The sequence below is a fragment of the Mauremys reevesii genome, linkage group 11 (genome assembly GCF_016161935.1).
Source record: "Mauremys reevesii isolate NIE-2019 linkage group 11, ASM1616193v1, whole genome shotgun sequence".
Classification (NCBI taxonomy): domain Eukaryota; kingdom Metazoa; phylum Chordata; order Testudines; family Geoemydidae; genus Mauremys; species Mauremys reevesii.
Window position 1 is genome coordinate 17598512 of NC_052633.1, and position 14356 is coordinate 17612867.

At 45.9% G+C, this 14356-nt stretch overlaps 1 protein-coding gene across 6 annotated transcripts in view; it reads right to left on the reverse strand.

Moving 5' to 3' along the window:
- Positions 1 to 14356, reverse strand: part of NRP2 (neuropilin 2) — a 140302-nt gene that overhangs the window by 79117 nt on the left and 46829 nt on the right. For all 6 annotated transcript variants that reach the window (XM_039494121.1, XM_039494120.1, XM_039494126.1 and 3 more), the window contains 4 exons: positions 13693 to 13923; positions 12853 to 13008; positions 9339 to 9508; positions 5837 to 5992 (listed from right to left, as the gene is read on the reverse strand). In XM_039494121.1, the coding sequence (XP_039350055.1) occupies positions 5837 to 5992; positions 9339 to 9508; positions 12853 to 13008; positions 13693 to 13923 (713 nt within the window). The remainder of the gene's footprint in view (positions 1 to 5836; positions 5993 to 9338; positions 9509 to 12852; positions 13009 to 13692; positions 13924 to 14356) is intronic.

Here is a 14356-nt window from a genome sequence, read left to right on the forward strand (position 1 = left end):
AGACCCGCACATGGCCAACATTTTGAAAAGCAACGACTGATTTGGGGTGTTTGGGTGTCCAGCCTGGAACACCTTTAAGGGGCCAAATTTTCAGAGGGTGGGTGCTCAGCACTTTCAGAAAATCAGGCCCCTTAAAGTGTCTCAAGTTGAATGCCTCCCTCCCCAAATTGAGACACCCACCATCCCTGATCACTTCTGGAAACCTTGGCCCCCTTCCTTCTTTTGAGCTGCTGGATGCTGACCTGTTGGTGAGAAATCTATTATTGATCAAATTTGTTTTAACTAAAAGTCTGATCCAAAGCCCCTGGAGATCCAGGGGAAGATTCCCATTGATTTCAGTAGGCTTTGAATCGTGCCCGGAGTTAACTTTCATAGCACAGGAAGAACCAGCAGGAGAACTTGTGAAGCCCAGAGCTCCAAGGAAGCACAGATGTTTTGTTACACAATGAGAACATCACATTGTCTCCCTATCCTTTGTACATTGCAAGCCACTCCACACTTATGAGGCGCCAGATCCATAGCTGGTGTAAATCAAGGTAGATCCATTGACTTAAATGGATCTGCAATGATTTACACAATCCAAGGATCTGGCTGTGATAGATGAAAATACACACACAAGGGTGGCAGAGTTGGAAGACAAATGTAAAAACCATTAACAAATTAAAAGCATCTTCTAAGCAGCGACCAAGGCAACACACTTTCACTGCAGCATCAAAGGCCTGCCTATCCCCTCCCTACACTTTTATTTTTACTTCCGTTTTAGTCCAGCGGACAGGTCTACATGTAAAATTAAATTGATAATCAATGAGAGCTGACTCGCTTAATTAATTTGCTGCAGAAAACAGGGAAGGGGGAGGAAGCCAGGGCTGGAGGATGCCAGGGTGGGTTTTCCACCTCCTGCCTCCACTTGTAAATCATACCCAGGACACTCTTCACTTTAAAACTTCCCCTTGTCGGCTAGGGGATTTTTTTAAGCTGCATTAGTTCCAGCGGGTGTGGGAATCCTGCCAGCTGCCAAGTCAGAAGTGAAGCAAAAGTGAGAAAAGCACCATTAAATCCAAAAAACAGTTTATGGCTAGGGACAGTCTCTTTCCTTATTTATTTTTAGTGCTGTTTTTGTCATCATGCAATTTCTTGGGACATTCCAGAGAGAGGTTTTGTGTTTTCTAGGGTGGGGGTGGTGATAGCAGCCGCTCCTCCCCCAGCTGCGTGTGTCTCTCTCTCTGCACGGACTAGATTTACGGCAGGATTAGGTTACCCCATGGAGACAGAGGCCTGGAACAGAGCGCGTTAACAGGATTAGGGTTTCAGGATTTGAGACAGAGAAGCATGAAGGAGAAAAGTCGGGGAGATTATTTTTCTTGCCAGATAGGGAGGACTTGAAATGAGGAGCAGGGCAGCTTGGTGGCGTGAGGATCCTGGAGAAGAGGAGATGGATAGTTTTGCATTTATTAAATCCAGGAACGGAGTGGGAGGGCGGGGGGAGAGAAATGCTCCTGCAGCCAGACAGAAAGCAGTGCACCTCACCCTCTACACTTCACTCCCATTGCCTGTCATCGGAGCATTGCCTGAGGAATGCATGCAAGACTGGGCCCTGTGTACACTGGGCAGAGAACCATCGCTGGGGCGGAATCTCTGCATCTGAGCGTGCCCTTTACTGGATCAAAAGTTATTCCCATTAAAGATATAATATAGGATCCTATATACCTAGACAAATCCTGGATCGGGGAGTCAGCTGGTACCCAAGGGCAATGGGAGCTACTGGTATGCTACAAAGGATGAATCGAGACCCATAAGCATAGGAGAGCTGGGACCTGTTGTTCTCCACAGGCGCAGCTCCAGGGGTGAATTCTAGGTCCTAATTTTCCAGATATGGACAAATCCGAAGTGATCCTTGTTTCGTCTGCACAAACAGTGAAAGCAAGTCAGGATTTGGGAGATGGGTACCTTAGTGCAGAGGAGAGTGTGGGCTGAGGGCTAGATCTTCCCTGCAGCTCTCTAGATAAAGAAGCCACCCAGCTCATTGAACACAGATGTCCAAAGTGAGAGTTCAAGTACTTTTTGTTACATCTTAAAAAAATGCCTGACAAGGGACTGATATAAATGGATACTATACTGCGCTTAGAAATATGGCCCATTGGATCCACTGACTCTCTGTTCTGAGGTGTAATTATAAACAGTGTGTGTGCGCATGGCAGAGAGGAAACCCCCAACTCTGCCCCTTCACTCTGTTACAGAGATAAACCACGTATTTGGGAGCGTTGGAAATTTGCTTCCATATTTTGCACTCTGGGCCCACGTTTCATACGTGTATGTGTGTGTACGAGAGAGAGAGACTAATGGACTAATGTATAACAGGCACGTCTGTTCCACATTCATGTAGATGACTGTGGACGTATTGCCTATGTGTACAATTTTCTAGGCTAAATCTGGAGAGAAGCATGCCTGCCATGCCCCAGACTAAGCTGTAATCGCTTTCCTTTGCACAGCACAGCCTCCCTCACCTGTTGACCGGGAGCAGCTGGGCTGAGGAGGCAGGTTGGTGGACAGGAGTAGAAACAGAAAGACTCTGATTAGTCCTGATCTCATTCAAGCAGCATGTCTGCAATTTGGCTACGCTCCCTTCCCTCTCCCCCAAATATATTAGCACTCGGCAAGACAACAACAGTCGTCCCCCACTGCCTTGAGCTCTCATTAATCTTGTTTTCCTCCAATTTATTCTCCTTTTCCTGTTCCCTTGCCTTTGGTACACTGTATCAACGCTGACAGCAGCCAGGGAATGGAAGTCTAGCCTTCAAATTCTGCAGTAAACACCACATCTACCCCCCCTTTCCTCTTCCTTGGCACCATAAGCACTGGAGGGGAGGTCATACCTGCCCTCCACTTTCTGGAGAGAACATTATCTGCCATCCACTCCTCCTATGCTCACTCCTCCTCCTTTTTTGTATCTCTCTCTCGGAGGAAGATGTAGATATTAGCTGACTCGCGGGTAGCACCAGTTAAGGTTGGCTCCCTGCCCACCTTACGCAGGCAAGAGGGAGATGGGCTGATCTATCTCTACGTGTATACACAGGAATACCAAGTTCCCCGCCCCTCCCCACTCCTCGTGGCATCAAATCAAACTGCGGCAGACTTGACAAATCTGTTTGGCACGGTTCACTCAACTATTTCACTTTGAACCGTGCGGAGAGCTGCACTGACGCACCAGGAAGAGTGTGGAATCTGCACATTAAATACAGACATCTGGGAGGTTTCCTGATGAAAGAACAGCAGTGATTAACGTTGAATGGGAAGCACAGCCAGCTCGCTGGTGCTCCATTCACCGAGCTGTGCTACAGGGCTCAGGGATGTACACTCAAACCAGAAGGTTCCGCACCCATCCTGCTACTGCTCAGCTGCTGGAGACTGAACATGTAAAGGGGAGGGGAACAACCCATTCACCCCGATTTCAGGCTAGGCAGGTCACCAAAAAGCAATTACTTCTCCACCAGCCTCAGGAGGTGTCTGCTAAATTGAGTCCGGCACCAGGGAGAGAGACTGAAACGAGCATAAAGGAGTAAAGAGGGAGAGATTTATATTTAAAAACTAAGGCAGAGAATGGGCTCGAAGTGGTTGTGTAGCTGAGCGGGTCTTTCTACATACAAAGGGGCCAGATCCTCAGCTGGTGTCAATGAGCACAGCTCCACTGACTGCTGCGAACTGCACTGACACCAGCTGAGGATCTGGGCTGAAGGGTCTCACGCTCTGCGGAATCCATCTCCAGCTGGTGTAGAACTTCGCTCCATTGAAGTCAACCCAGCTGCCCTGATTGACACCAGCTGAGGGATCTGGTTTCGTGTCTACAGAGTCCCAAGCTGGGAAGGATAAAGTCAGAGGTGACAAAAATCATTATCGAAATCTGCTTCACACTGAAACTGACCCTGACTTGCAAATTTCCTGCAAATGGCAATTGAAACACCAGCCTGACCAACTAGGTTTTTCAGAGCACCTCTTTCTAACCATAGTTTTGCCCATTCCCTGTATGCTGTGCAAAAATGGTCCCAATGAAACTCAAAACTCCCCTGATTGTATGTTTTGTTGCAGTCTGGAAACTCAGGCAAAGTTCATCAAGAGGTCTGCTAAGGCCTAGGAGCCTTCTGAGACAACCTGGGCCCAGCTGGGAGGCAGTCACAGATGCTGGATAATTTTGTACTGGAATGATGTGACATTTAAGAGATGGGCCCTAGCCACCATGTGCAGCTCCAGATCCAATCTGCCCAAAGGTGTTTGGATCTGAGAGTTTGGGTCAGGCCCGTCTTCAGGAAATGTGGAGTTTCATGCTTTCAGTGTGAATCCAAGGGGTGCTAGCTGATTTGCAGTGAGCTTTGAGAGGAAGGGTCGGTCAATGGTTAGGGCATTATCATAGGACACAGGAGCCCTGCGTTCAGTTCTCTGCTCTGCTACAGACTTTCCGTGAGAGCTGGGCGTGTCACTTAACCTCTCTCTGCCTCAGTTTCCCTTCCCTCCCCCCCTGTACCTCACCAGGGGTTTTCTGGGGATAAATACATCAGTGTGAGGTGCTCAAATACAATGGTAATGGGGACCAAATAAGCACCTTAGACAGTTAGTTAGTTTGAACCTGAGACACACACTGAAAGACACTTGTGGGGTAGGTGAAACCATGAGGACACGGAGGAAAGAAAATGTTTGGACGAATGGCTGCAAAGTTGAGCCAAAGGGTTTCACACCCTCTGCCAATGGAGGGCTGAGAGCCTCACTCAGGAAAATGAAAATGAAAAAGAAAGAAATAAAGTCACAGCGAAATCACTTCACCTTCATCTCCGTTTTGTGCCCAACCCTCAGCAGTTAATGTAACAGAACAGATTGTGCAGATGAAATTCTTGTTGTGGGACATCTGCTCCTGTTCCACACACTGTATAGTGCCTATGTACACGATCCGCTAGGGGACGCCAACACAGCAGCCAACTTCAGTGCCAACCACAACACAGCTCTCAGGGGCATTTCAGAAGTTCCTTTAATTAAAGGGCACCTGTACAGCCCAGGTGAATAACAGTGCCGCGCCGTCCTAAAGCCACTTCTGTTTTATATACAGCTGCACTCTGTGCAGCCAGCTGTTCCCCTACCCACTCTCAATAACACCGCACCACACAAGCGTTCCCTTCATTGTGCATTCATGGTGCATCCGGAGGCTCAACGATCTCCAAGGGTCAAACATCCATATTACACACAACCCACCTCCCCACCCCACTACACACCTCCAGGAGCTGCGGCTACGGCAGGCACAAGCAGCACTGCCAACTGTGATTGCTACTGCAGATCCCGTGTGCCTGACAAAGTGAATTGCTCCTCGTTATTTATTGTTCGCTTTATTCCCCGGAACACAGTGATCCCCTCTTAGGATTTGTGCCCTTTCATTTCCAGGCCTCAGTAACTCCTGAATTGCAGTTTCATGTGGTTTTGTGATTGTTAACCCAGCATGGGGATGGGGCTGCAGCCATAAATGCTCAATGAATCTTGTATGGCAAAACACGGGCTGTGAAAAGCATTTTCTCCTTCATTTGCAGTCAAAGAACATACTGCAGGCTCTCTGCACTGAGCAAGACGCAACAGCAGCCAGGTTTTCTAAGGAACAGCGATCGCTCTCTCGATGAGAAAGATCATTTCTGGGGAAGGCCTCCTCACACAGCCTGTTAGCCCCAAACAAGCAGCGGCAGCAAAACAGGCCTTACAAAATAAATCCCTACATCCGTAAAAAGTATTCTCGCCTTTTCCCTCCCGCTCCTCCGCCGATGGCAAGGCTCCCACGGGTGCAGCTGTTAAGGGACAATGCATTTACCTTATGGTTTTTACCATGCCGGTACATCATCCAGTCCTCACCGTTGGTGCTGACCTCCAGCTTGTAGGAGCGGACATAGTAGCCATTCTGCGTTTCTTTGGAGATGGCACCCTGGGTAGCAATGGCCGTCAACATGGTCAGGAAACGAAGGTCCACCTGATTGGGGGGTGAGGAGAGAAGGGAAAGGAGGATGAGGAAGAAAATGGTGATTACCATCAGTCCCACGATGGACGGGATCTTCCCCTCATTTTTAAAAACTAAGGGCCAGTTGCTCAGAGGGTGCAAACCAGCGTGGCTCCAATTGGTGCAGCTCGATTGAAGTGTTGTTGATTTATACCAGCAGAGGATCTAATATCCCATTTGCTTTTGTTAGAGCCTGTAGACACCGCTGTGGCTTTTGCCACTGCATTGCTTGAGTGTTCTGCGCAACAAGGGTCACACTGGTTTGGAAACCCAGCCGTACTGTTCCAGGGCTGATTTTCAGACCACTTAACTGAACATGCCACAGAGAAAAAATGTTTCATGCTCTGCCGTTTTCATGCAATTTTATACTTTCAGGGGAAAGCGAGGGGGAAAGTATGTTGCAAGTGTCTCTGTTTAAGTATGAAACAGGCTAAGTGACTGTGTACGAATGTGTGATTGATCACAAGGGGCAAAATCTTGATGCCCTTTCGCAGTTTGTCTCAGTCTTTAAGTAAACTCCCATTGATTTCAATGGGAAAAAAGCAGGGTTTGACCTCAGCAGGAATTTAGTTAGTGTGAGGACTGGGTGAAACTGATTAAGGACTTTGAAGTTTGGCCATAAATGAAAGTACAAAGTCTCCCCTCAGACCCGATAACAGAATTGTCACTAAAATTGAATGCTTGCGTCCTTTTAGATGGGACAGAAGCCACCGGACAGAGCTTTTCCATGTAAAATAAAGCCATGATGGCCAATTAGCAAGAGCAGCAGTTTTCAATGTTTTTAATGTTTATATTCGTTATGTGGGTTAAAAAAGGTCACGCAACCTGGCTTGGTAGCACTGCCACGAATGAAGACTTAGGGCTTCTCTACACTACCCGCTAGATCAGCGGGCAGTGATCGATCCAGCGAGTGTCAATTTATCACGTCTAGTATAGATGCGATAAATCGACCGCCGAGCGCTCTCCCCTCGACTCCGGTACTCCACCAGAATGAGGAGCTCAAGTGGAGTCGACGGGAGAGCATCAGCTGTTGACTTACCGCAGTGAAAACACCGCGGTAAGTAGATCTAAATACGTTGACTTCAGCTACGCTATTCACATGCGGTAGTGTAGACAAGCCCTTGGACATCTGCTTCAGACAATGACATTTCAGTACCTACAGTTCTTAACACCCGTTAGCACACACCATCTCACAGTGCTTTAGCCACTCAGAAACCCTTTGTGGAGAGACAATGTGTTTCTAAGGAAGGGCCTAAAGAAAGTCCTTGCTCTGAAATCCCGAACTGAACTCCACACTGACAATGCTCACTCCATCTCCAACACAATCAATATTATTCTAGCTGCACATTCACAACATTTTGTTAGGACTCCGGCCATCAGGGTGGCTGCAGAGTCAATGGTCCTTGTAAGTAGCAGGAGACTGACTCTCTCTCTCTCAGCTCTCTAGAAAGTCCATGGAGGTTCAGGGGGCATAAGGTCATGTCAGGACTTGTGCAGGAATGTTAATGGGCCAGCAGCAGGGCTGGTTCCTTTCACAAAGGCAGAGTCGTCCTGACTCCCCTAAACAGCAGCTCAGCCACCGCTGACTCTCTGAGTGTCACAAAGGCAATAAAATAGTCCACAAGCCTTATGATGTTCAAGGGTCAGTTTAACAGCAGGACAGTCAATGTGGCTCAATGCGGGAGAGGGAGGAAAGCTGAAGGTTTGGAGTGCAATGGTGGGGCTTTGCCAACGCTGGCTTTGCGTCCAGCAGAGATGCTTTCTCACAGCGTCGCTCTGCCAGTGCTGGCTACCAGGCCCGCACAGCAGTGCCCGCCAGTGCCAGCGTGCCCTTTCAGCACTTGCTCAGAGGACAATGCTGGCTGGGCCTCTCGCAGACCACGCTTTTGACAAAAGTGATCTAGAGGTCAGTTCAATACTGCACACTGCAGCAGCTGCCTGGCAACACAAACCTGTTGCTAAGCCCAGTAGTATAGCCCCAATTCCCCATCTCCACAGCACATTAATCATAGAATCATAGACATGTAGGGCTGGAAGGGACCTTGAGAGGTCATCTAGTCCAGCCCCGCCAGGATGCAGCAGGGCCAGGTAAAACCAAGTAAACACAGACCATCCCAGCAAGATGTTTGTCTAACCTGTTCTTAAAAACCTCCAAGGATGGAGATTCTACAACCTCCCTTGGTAACCTATTCCGGTACTTAACTATCCTTAGAGGTAAAAAGTTTTTCTTAATATCTAACCTAAATCTCTCTTACTGCAGATTAAGCTGGTTACTTCTTGTCCTACCTTCTGCAGACATGGAAAACTATTGATCACCATCCTCTTTATAGCAGCCCTTAACATATTTGAAGGCTCTTATCAGGTCCCCTCTCGGTCTTCTTTTCTGAAGACTAAACAAATCCATTTTTTTAAATCTTTCCTCATAGGTCAGGTTTTCTAAACCTTTTATCATTTTGTTGCTCTCCTCTGGACTCTCTCCAATTTGTCCACATCTTTCTTAAAGTGTGGAGCCCAGAACTGGACACAATACTGCAGTGGAGCAGGACAATTACCTCCCATATTCTACATACGTCACTCCGGTTAATACACCCCAGAAATATATTAGACTTTTTCACAACTGTATCACATTGTTGGCTCATATTCAATTTATGATCCACTATTAACCCCAGATCCTTTTAAGCAATACCATTGCCTATCTAGTTATTCCTCATTTTGTAGTTGTGCATTTGATTTTGCCTTCCTAAGTGTAGTACTTTGCACTTGTTTTTACTGAATTTCACCTTGTTGATTTCAGACCGATTCTCCAATTTGTCAAAGTAGTTTTAAATTCTAATCCTGTCCTCCAAAACGCTTGCTATACCTCCCAGAAAATATTATAAGCGTACTCTCCACTCCGTGATCCAAGTCATTAATGAAAATGTTGACTAGTTCCGGAGGCAGGACAGACCCTTGTGATACATCCTCCAAGTAGATACATCCTCCCAGTTTTCATGAGCTATAACCCACTTATAGCCCACAAAAGCTTATGCCCAAATGAATGTTAGTCTCTAAGATGCCACAAGGACTCCTGGTTGTTTTTACTGATACAGACTAACACAGCTACCCCTCTGAAACCCATCTTCCTAATTTGAGAGCGAACCATTGATAATTACTCTTTGAGTACAATTCTTCAAGCACTTGTGCCCACCTTATGGTATTTTCATTTAGTCCACATTTCCCTAGTTTGCCATGTGGGACTGTGTCAAATGCCTTAATAAAATCAAGATATAATATTCATCCTCGATGATTTCCTCTTCCTGTCACGGGGACCTGTACGAACCTGGAGGAACTCCTTGTTGGAATCCAGGTTGGGGGTCCATCCGTTGTCATCACTGTTGAGCCGGCTCTGCTGTGGGGTCCATCTTCCATCCGAGTAGGTAGAGGAGGCACTGATCTGTTCATTGGAGATTCTGCCAGATTCCATCCCCAAAGGAACGTTGCACTGGAAGTCTGGAGCAGATGCGCACACACAAACACACAGACAAGTTTACAAATTCTGTATCTTTCACTCCCAACTGGAAGTAAGCCATGAATTACTCCCCAGCATCCTAGATCAAACCCATATGTCTGTCACAATGATCGGATTTACACAGAAATATCTGTGCACACATCCAATGCAAAAAACTATTCAGCATTAAGTACAGGACTGGCATTAGGTTTGCAAGACCCTCTCTAAATTAATACACGTCGGGGGCTCAGTCCAAATCCTTTCCCCTCTGTGATAGGGTTCTTCCACCTTTGCGTACCCACAACCCTCCCCCTCGCCGTACCCTGTTTATGACTCCCCCAATCTCTTTTCAAGATGTGCCAAGCCCCCTCACCTGATTGTGAAGCTGCTTGGTAACTTATAACCTCTTGAATCCAAGAGGTGAATTCTAGCCAAAGCTGGGAAAACAGGAAAGGAATGCACCAAGAAATGCACTCTCTGCCATATCCCACAGATGCCAGAGACAGATGGGAACATACATGAGCGATCAAGAATGGCGTGCAGGTTTGAAAGATGTCTATGTGTGGGTATGTTTTGCCCTATGGGGAAGTGTGGATCCATAGGTGGCTGCATAGGGTAGACTGGCTTAAAAGGTCACTACCATTAAGACTGAGAAATCTAGAACTCAACTTTTTGAATTTCCTCACTTTTAAGGCTTTTAAATCCACATTAACTCAGCCATGTGTCATGTCTTGCATATTTTACGGCATATGTTTCCTAAGAAACAGTAAGATACATTCCACAAAGAAAACATCAGTAGCAAGTACTACATGGGCCAGACCCTAAGCTGGTGTAAACTGCTATAGCTCTACTAACGTCCCATATGTTGAACACGGCTGAGTTAACACTGCACTAAAAACTGGGCCAAATTATGCTCTAAGCGGTGCCATTAAAGTCTCAATTTACACCAGTGTGAATGAGAGCAGGATTTGACACTAACATATTTCATTTTCTGACTTTAGTCCCCTTGATTTTTCAAACTTGACCATTAGCGTGTACATTTAATGTCCTTGTTTTTTAAAGAAGAGAATAAAAAGGGGACAAAACAGGGGAGAAGGGGGGAGTGGAAGGGGACGGGATAAAAATGAAAAACTGAAGTGCCCTTAACTGAGGCATCCTTAACTCCTGCAACCCTAGCTGAGGCATTCCTAACTGAGATATATTGAATGCAAGACTACTGCACAGAGGCAGCCATAATGCAAATGTCCTTAGCACAGCAGACCCTGACTGTGCATGTCCAGTATTTTAAATGGCTCTAGGTCATCGGTTCTCAACTTGGGGACAACAGCCACCCTCCCTTACTTTCTTTCTTTCTTTCTTTCTTTCTTGTTTTTTTTGGGGGGGGGAAGGGGAGGCTTGAAACTTCTGAGAGGGGTGTCCTGAAACTATTTTCTGTTGTAACATGGAATCACAGTACAGAAAGGTTTTGACCATGGTCTTAGGTGAAGGATGCCACGAAGAAAAATAAAAGACAATTTCTAACATGCATGTGTTAACTTGCTGAGTTTAAACATTCATAATTTTAAAAGAACAGAACTTATTTTTATCAAACCAAAAACTTTCCCCTTCCTTAACAAGGGCTAACAAAACATGATTAAGTTTAAATGTTTCTAGCTTCAGGCATTTTTTAATTAGACAAGTGCAAAATTCCAATTGGCAATTTGGGAAAGTGTATTTTGGGAAAACTGTATTTTTTCCCACCCTATCAATAATATGGCTGCACCAATTTTGCCCAAATTTTCCAAAAATTGTTTGGATTGAGACCAGACATGGAGAGTTTCAGTACAAAAGGAATATGAGAACATTATGAACAAGTGAAAAGGTGGGACTAAGACGGAAACCGCAATTCACAAGTGTGACGTTTCACTCCATACTCTTTATGAAAATATGTTTATGATATGAATATGACATAACTGAGATACACTTTATGCCAGATAGCTCATGTGAAATATCATTGGAAAGGTTATGATTTACTGAATGTGATTATCTCATGTGTATGCCTGTAACATTTCTGTATCTGAAGTTGGGAATATTAACTACGTATTTGTATTTCAAATGTGTTACTTTGGGTGTCACCCCCAACCAGCCCTTGAGATACAACAATGGAAAAGCCAAACGGGGCTAATGGGCCATTAGCAGAGACAATGGACCGTGAAAGGGCTTAGTCTTCCTGCGGAGGCTGGAGACAGCCTACGAGCAATGGCTGCCACAGCCTTGCAGAGACATGGGTCCGAGTCACCTGGCCCTGGATACCCCTCCTCCCCTTTTGGAATGCCAGTAGTTTTCCACTAGAAGACAAAGGGTTCCCGCCTTACACAAGGGCTATATAAGGCAGGGGAGTGACATGGTTCTCCTCTGCTTCCCCACCCAAAGAGACACTGAAAAAAGACCTGGAAGCAAGAACTGAACTGGGGGGAGAAGGGTTGAGCCCAAGCTGGGAGGGCGTCTAGCTTGTGAGTAATACCGTAATACCTGAGGTCTCAAGAGGGAGACCAGTGCAGCTGCCTTTCAAGACTTTCTGTAATCTGCCTGCAACAATATCTAGGGTGAGAAATACTATTTGTAACCAATTTCTTTAGTGAAACTAGCTTAGTTTGCGAGTTTGGTTTCATTTGCTTAGTAATCTGCTATGTTCTGTCTGTTGTCGCTTATATTCACTTAAAATCCACTTTTGGTAGTTAATAAACTTATTTCTTGTTTATAATAAAACCCAGTTTATGCAATTTCTAACTGGGGGGGGCAAGAAGTGTGCACGTCTCTCTTCAGATTGAAGAAGAGAGTGGATTTTTATGAGCTTGCGCTGTGCAGATTTTTCTATACAACACAAGACAGTATTATTTTGGGTTTATCTCCCAAAAGGGGTGTGCATGTGAGTGCTGGGTGAATCCTCTCACACAGAGCTGACTGCAGTCTGTGTCTACAGTGGGGTGTGGCCCTACCTGTGTGTGCTGCAAGAGGTCGGAGAGCCTAATTCAGCAAAGCAGGGGAGAGGGAATGCAGGCTGATTGAGCAAGGGAGGCTCGGTGAAATCCCAGTACATCAGGTGGTGTCCCAGAATGGGGGTCCGACCCGTCACAATCAGTAACTATAATTTCCACGCAGAAGCTAAAATATACATAGTTTCATTTCTCTCTGTACGGCTGTCTGGGAAAACAACCTCTTGAAAACACTCATCCTGGCTCACTCATACAAATGCTTGCATACACAGACACACTGAATAATGGAAACACTCCCAGAAATTCAATAAAAATCCCACATGACTGCATGAGTCCCACAAACAGGCCTGACTGTAAAATTTCCAACTTACTTTCCAGGATCTCCTGCTGGACCAAGTAGTAGCGGGCAGAGAAGCCATCTTTAGCCACTGCCAGATCAGTATGGAAGGTAAGCGAGAGAATACCAGTAGCTGAGCGGATCTCAGAAGGTGTCCTAGTGCCACAGTACCTGCCTATCAAAGGGCCAACTGGAAAAAAAAGAGCAGCAAAGTAGCTCCAGCCTTTTGGTTGGACTCTTTAGTCTTTATCTAATCTGACAAGTCAGCACTACTTGGCAAGAATACATTGTTAGTGGACAGCGAGTAATAATCAACCCTGCAGAACCAATCCGGGTGAAATGAAGGCATTTTTGATTGTTTAGTTTCTATCACTTATATTTTTACAAGAACAGAGGTAGATCAAGTGTAGTATCAGTTTGTTCACCTCTCCGAATTTCTAGTGCACATGTGTGTCCATCTACCTGCATCTCTAATGCATGTACTACATAACACATCTGATACATCCTCTATGGGACAGACGTTATTCTGTACTTGCAGGGAGATGGACTCTGTGATCAATAGATCTTTTTCATCTCTAACTCAAATGATCCAATGATACAATTAGAAAATTAAAGGTGTAGGTTCATCAGTAATATGAAGTCTATGCTGACACTCCATGGGGACAAACCCAGTATTAGGGACAGATAGGATTTGTATCATCACCATATTTAACAGCTGAGAAAAGGCCAACAATATTTTGCATTTGTTAGTGCTGCAGAATACCGACAAGTCATGCCCTCTATGGAATTTTCCAGACTCATCATCACAGCTGGTTAACGGGAGAATAGCCAGACATAGAGAAAAGCCTTGGTGATACATCACCCCAGTGCTTACCTTGAGAAATGCCATCCCAGATGTCCAGCCAATCATACTTGCAATCTCCCTCTCCGACCTGCAAGGGGTCGTGCTCTAGGTCAAAGGTCATAAACTGAAGGATGATTTCCATCTTTGGCTTGGCCATGATGGTGAAAGTGCAGTCCAAGTTGTGGGGATACTTATCAGGGAATCCTGGGGACTCAATAGTGCCGTTGGAGCTGGTGAAGTTTCTAGAACAGTCTTCAGAGCCTGCAGGGGTAGAAAGAGCGGACATAACTAACAACAGCAACATGGCTGACATTGACAGCTCTCGCCTCCTTGTGCACTTGGCAATATTCACTCTGTATCCAGAGCGTTGTCAGGATTTTTGCTGGCAACTTCTTGGGACACTAGAGCTTTGTACATTTCATAAAGACAGAGGGTGAGCTTGTTAAATAATTCCAACGTGCTTTGGACTGAACATCTCACGTTCACTGTAGACGTGTGCCTAGACTGCTTTGAAAACCTCACTCAGAATCGATAGCTAATCCCGCTGCAAATACTCTGAAAATGGTATTAAGGGAATAGGAAAGCCCAAAAGGTTGGGAGCCCAAGCTGCACTGCAATGCAACAACACCTGTTGCACCACAGTGTTATAATGTCACCATGCCAGCAGTACAGAGTCTACGAGTCTATGCTCTGA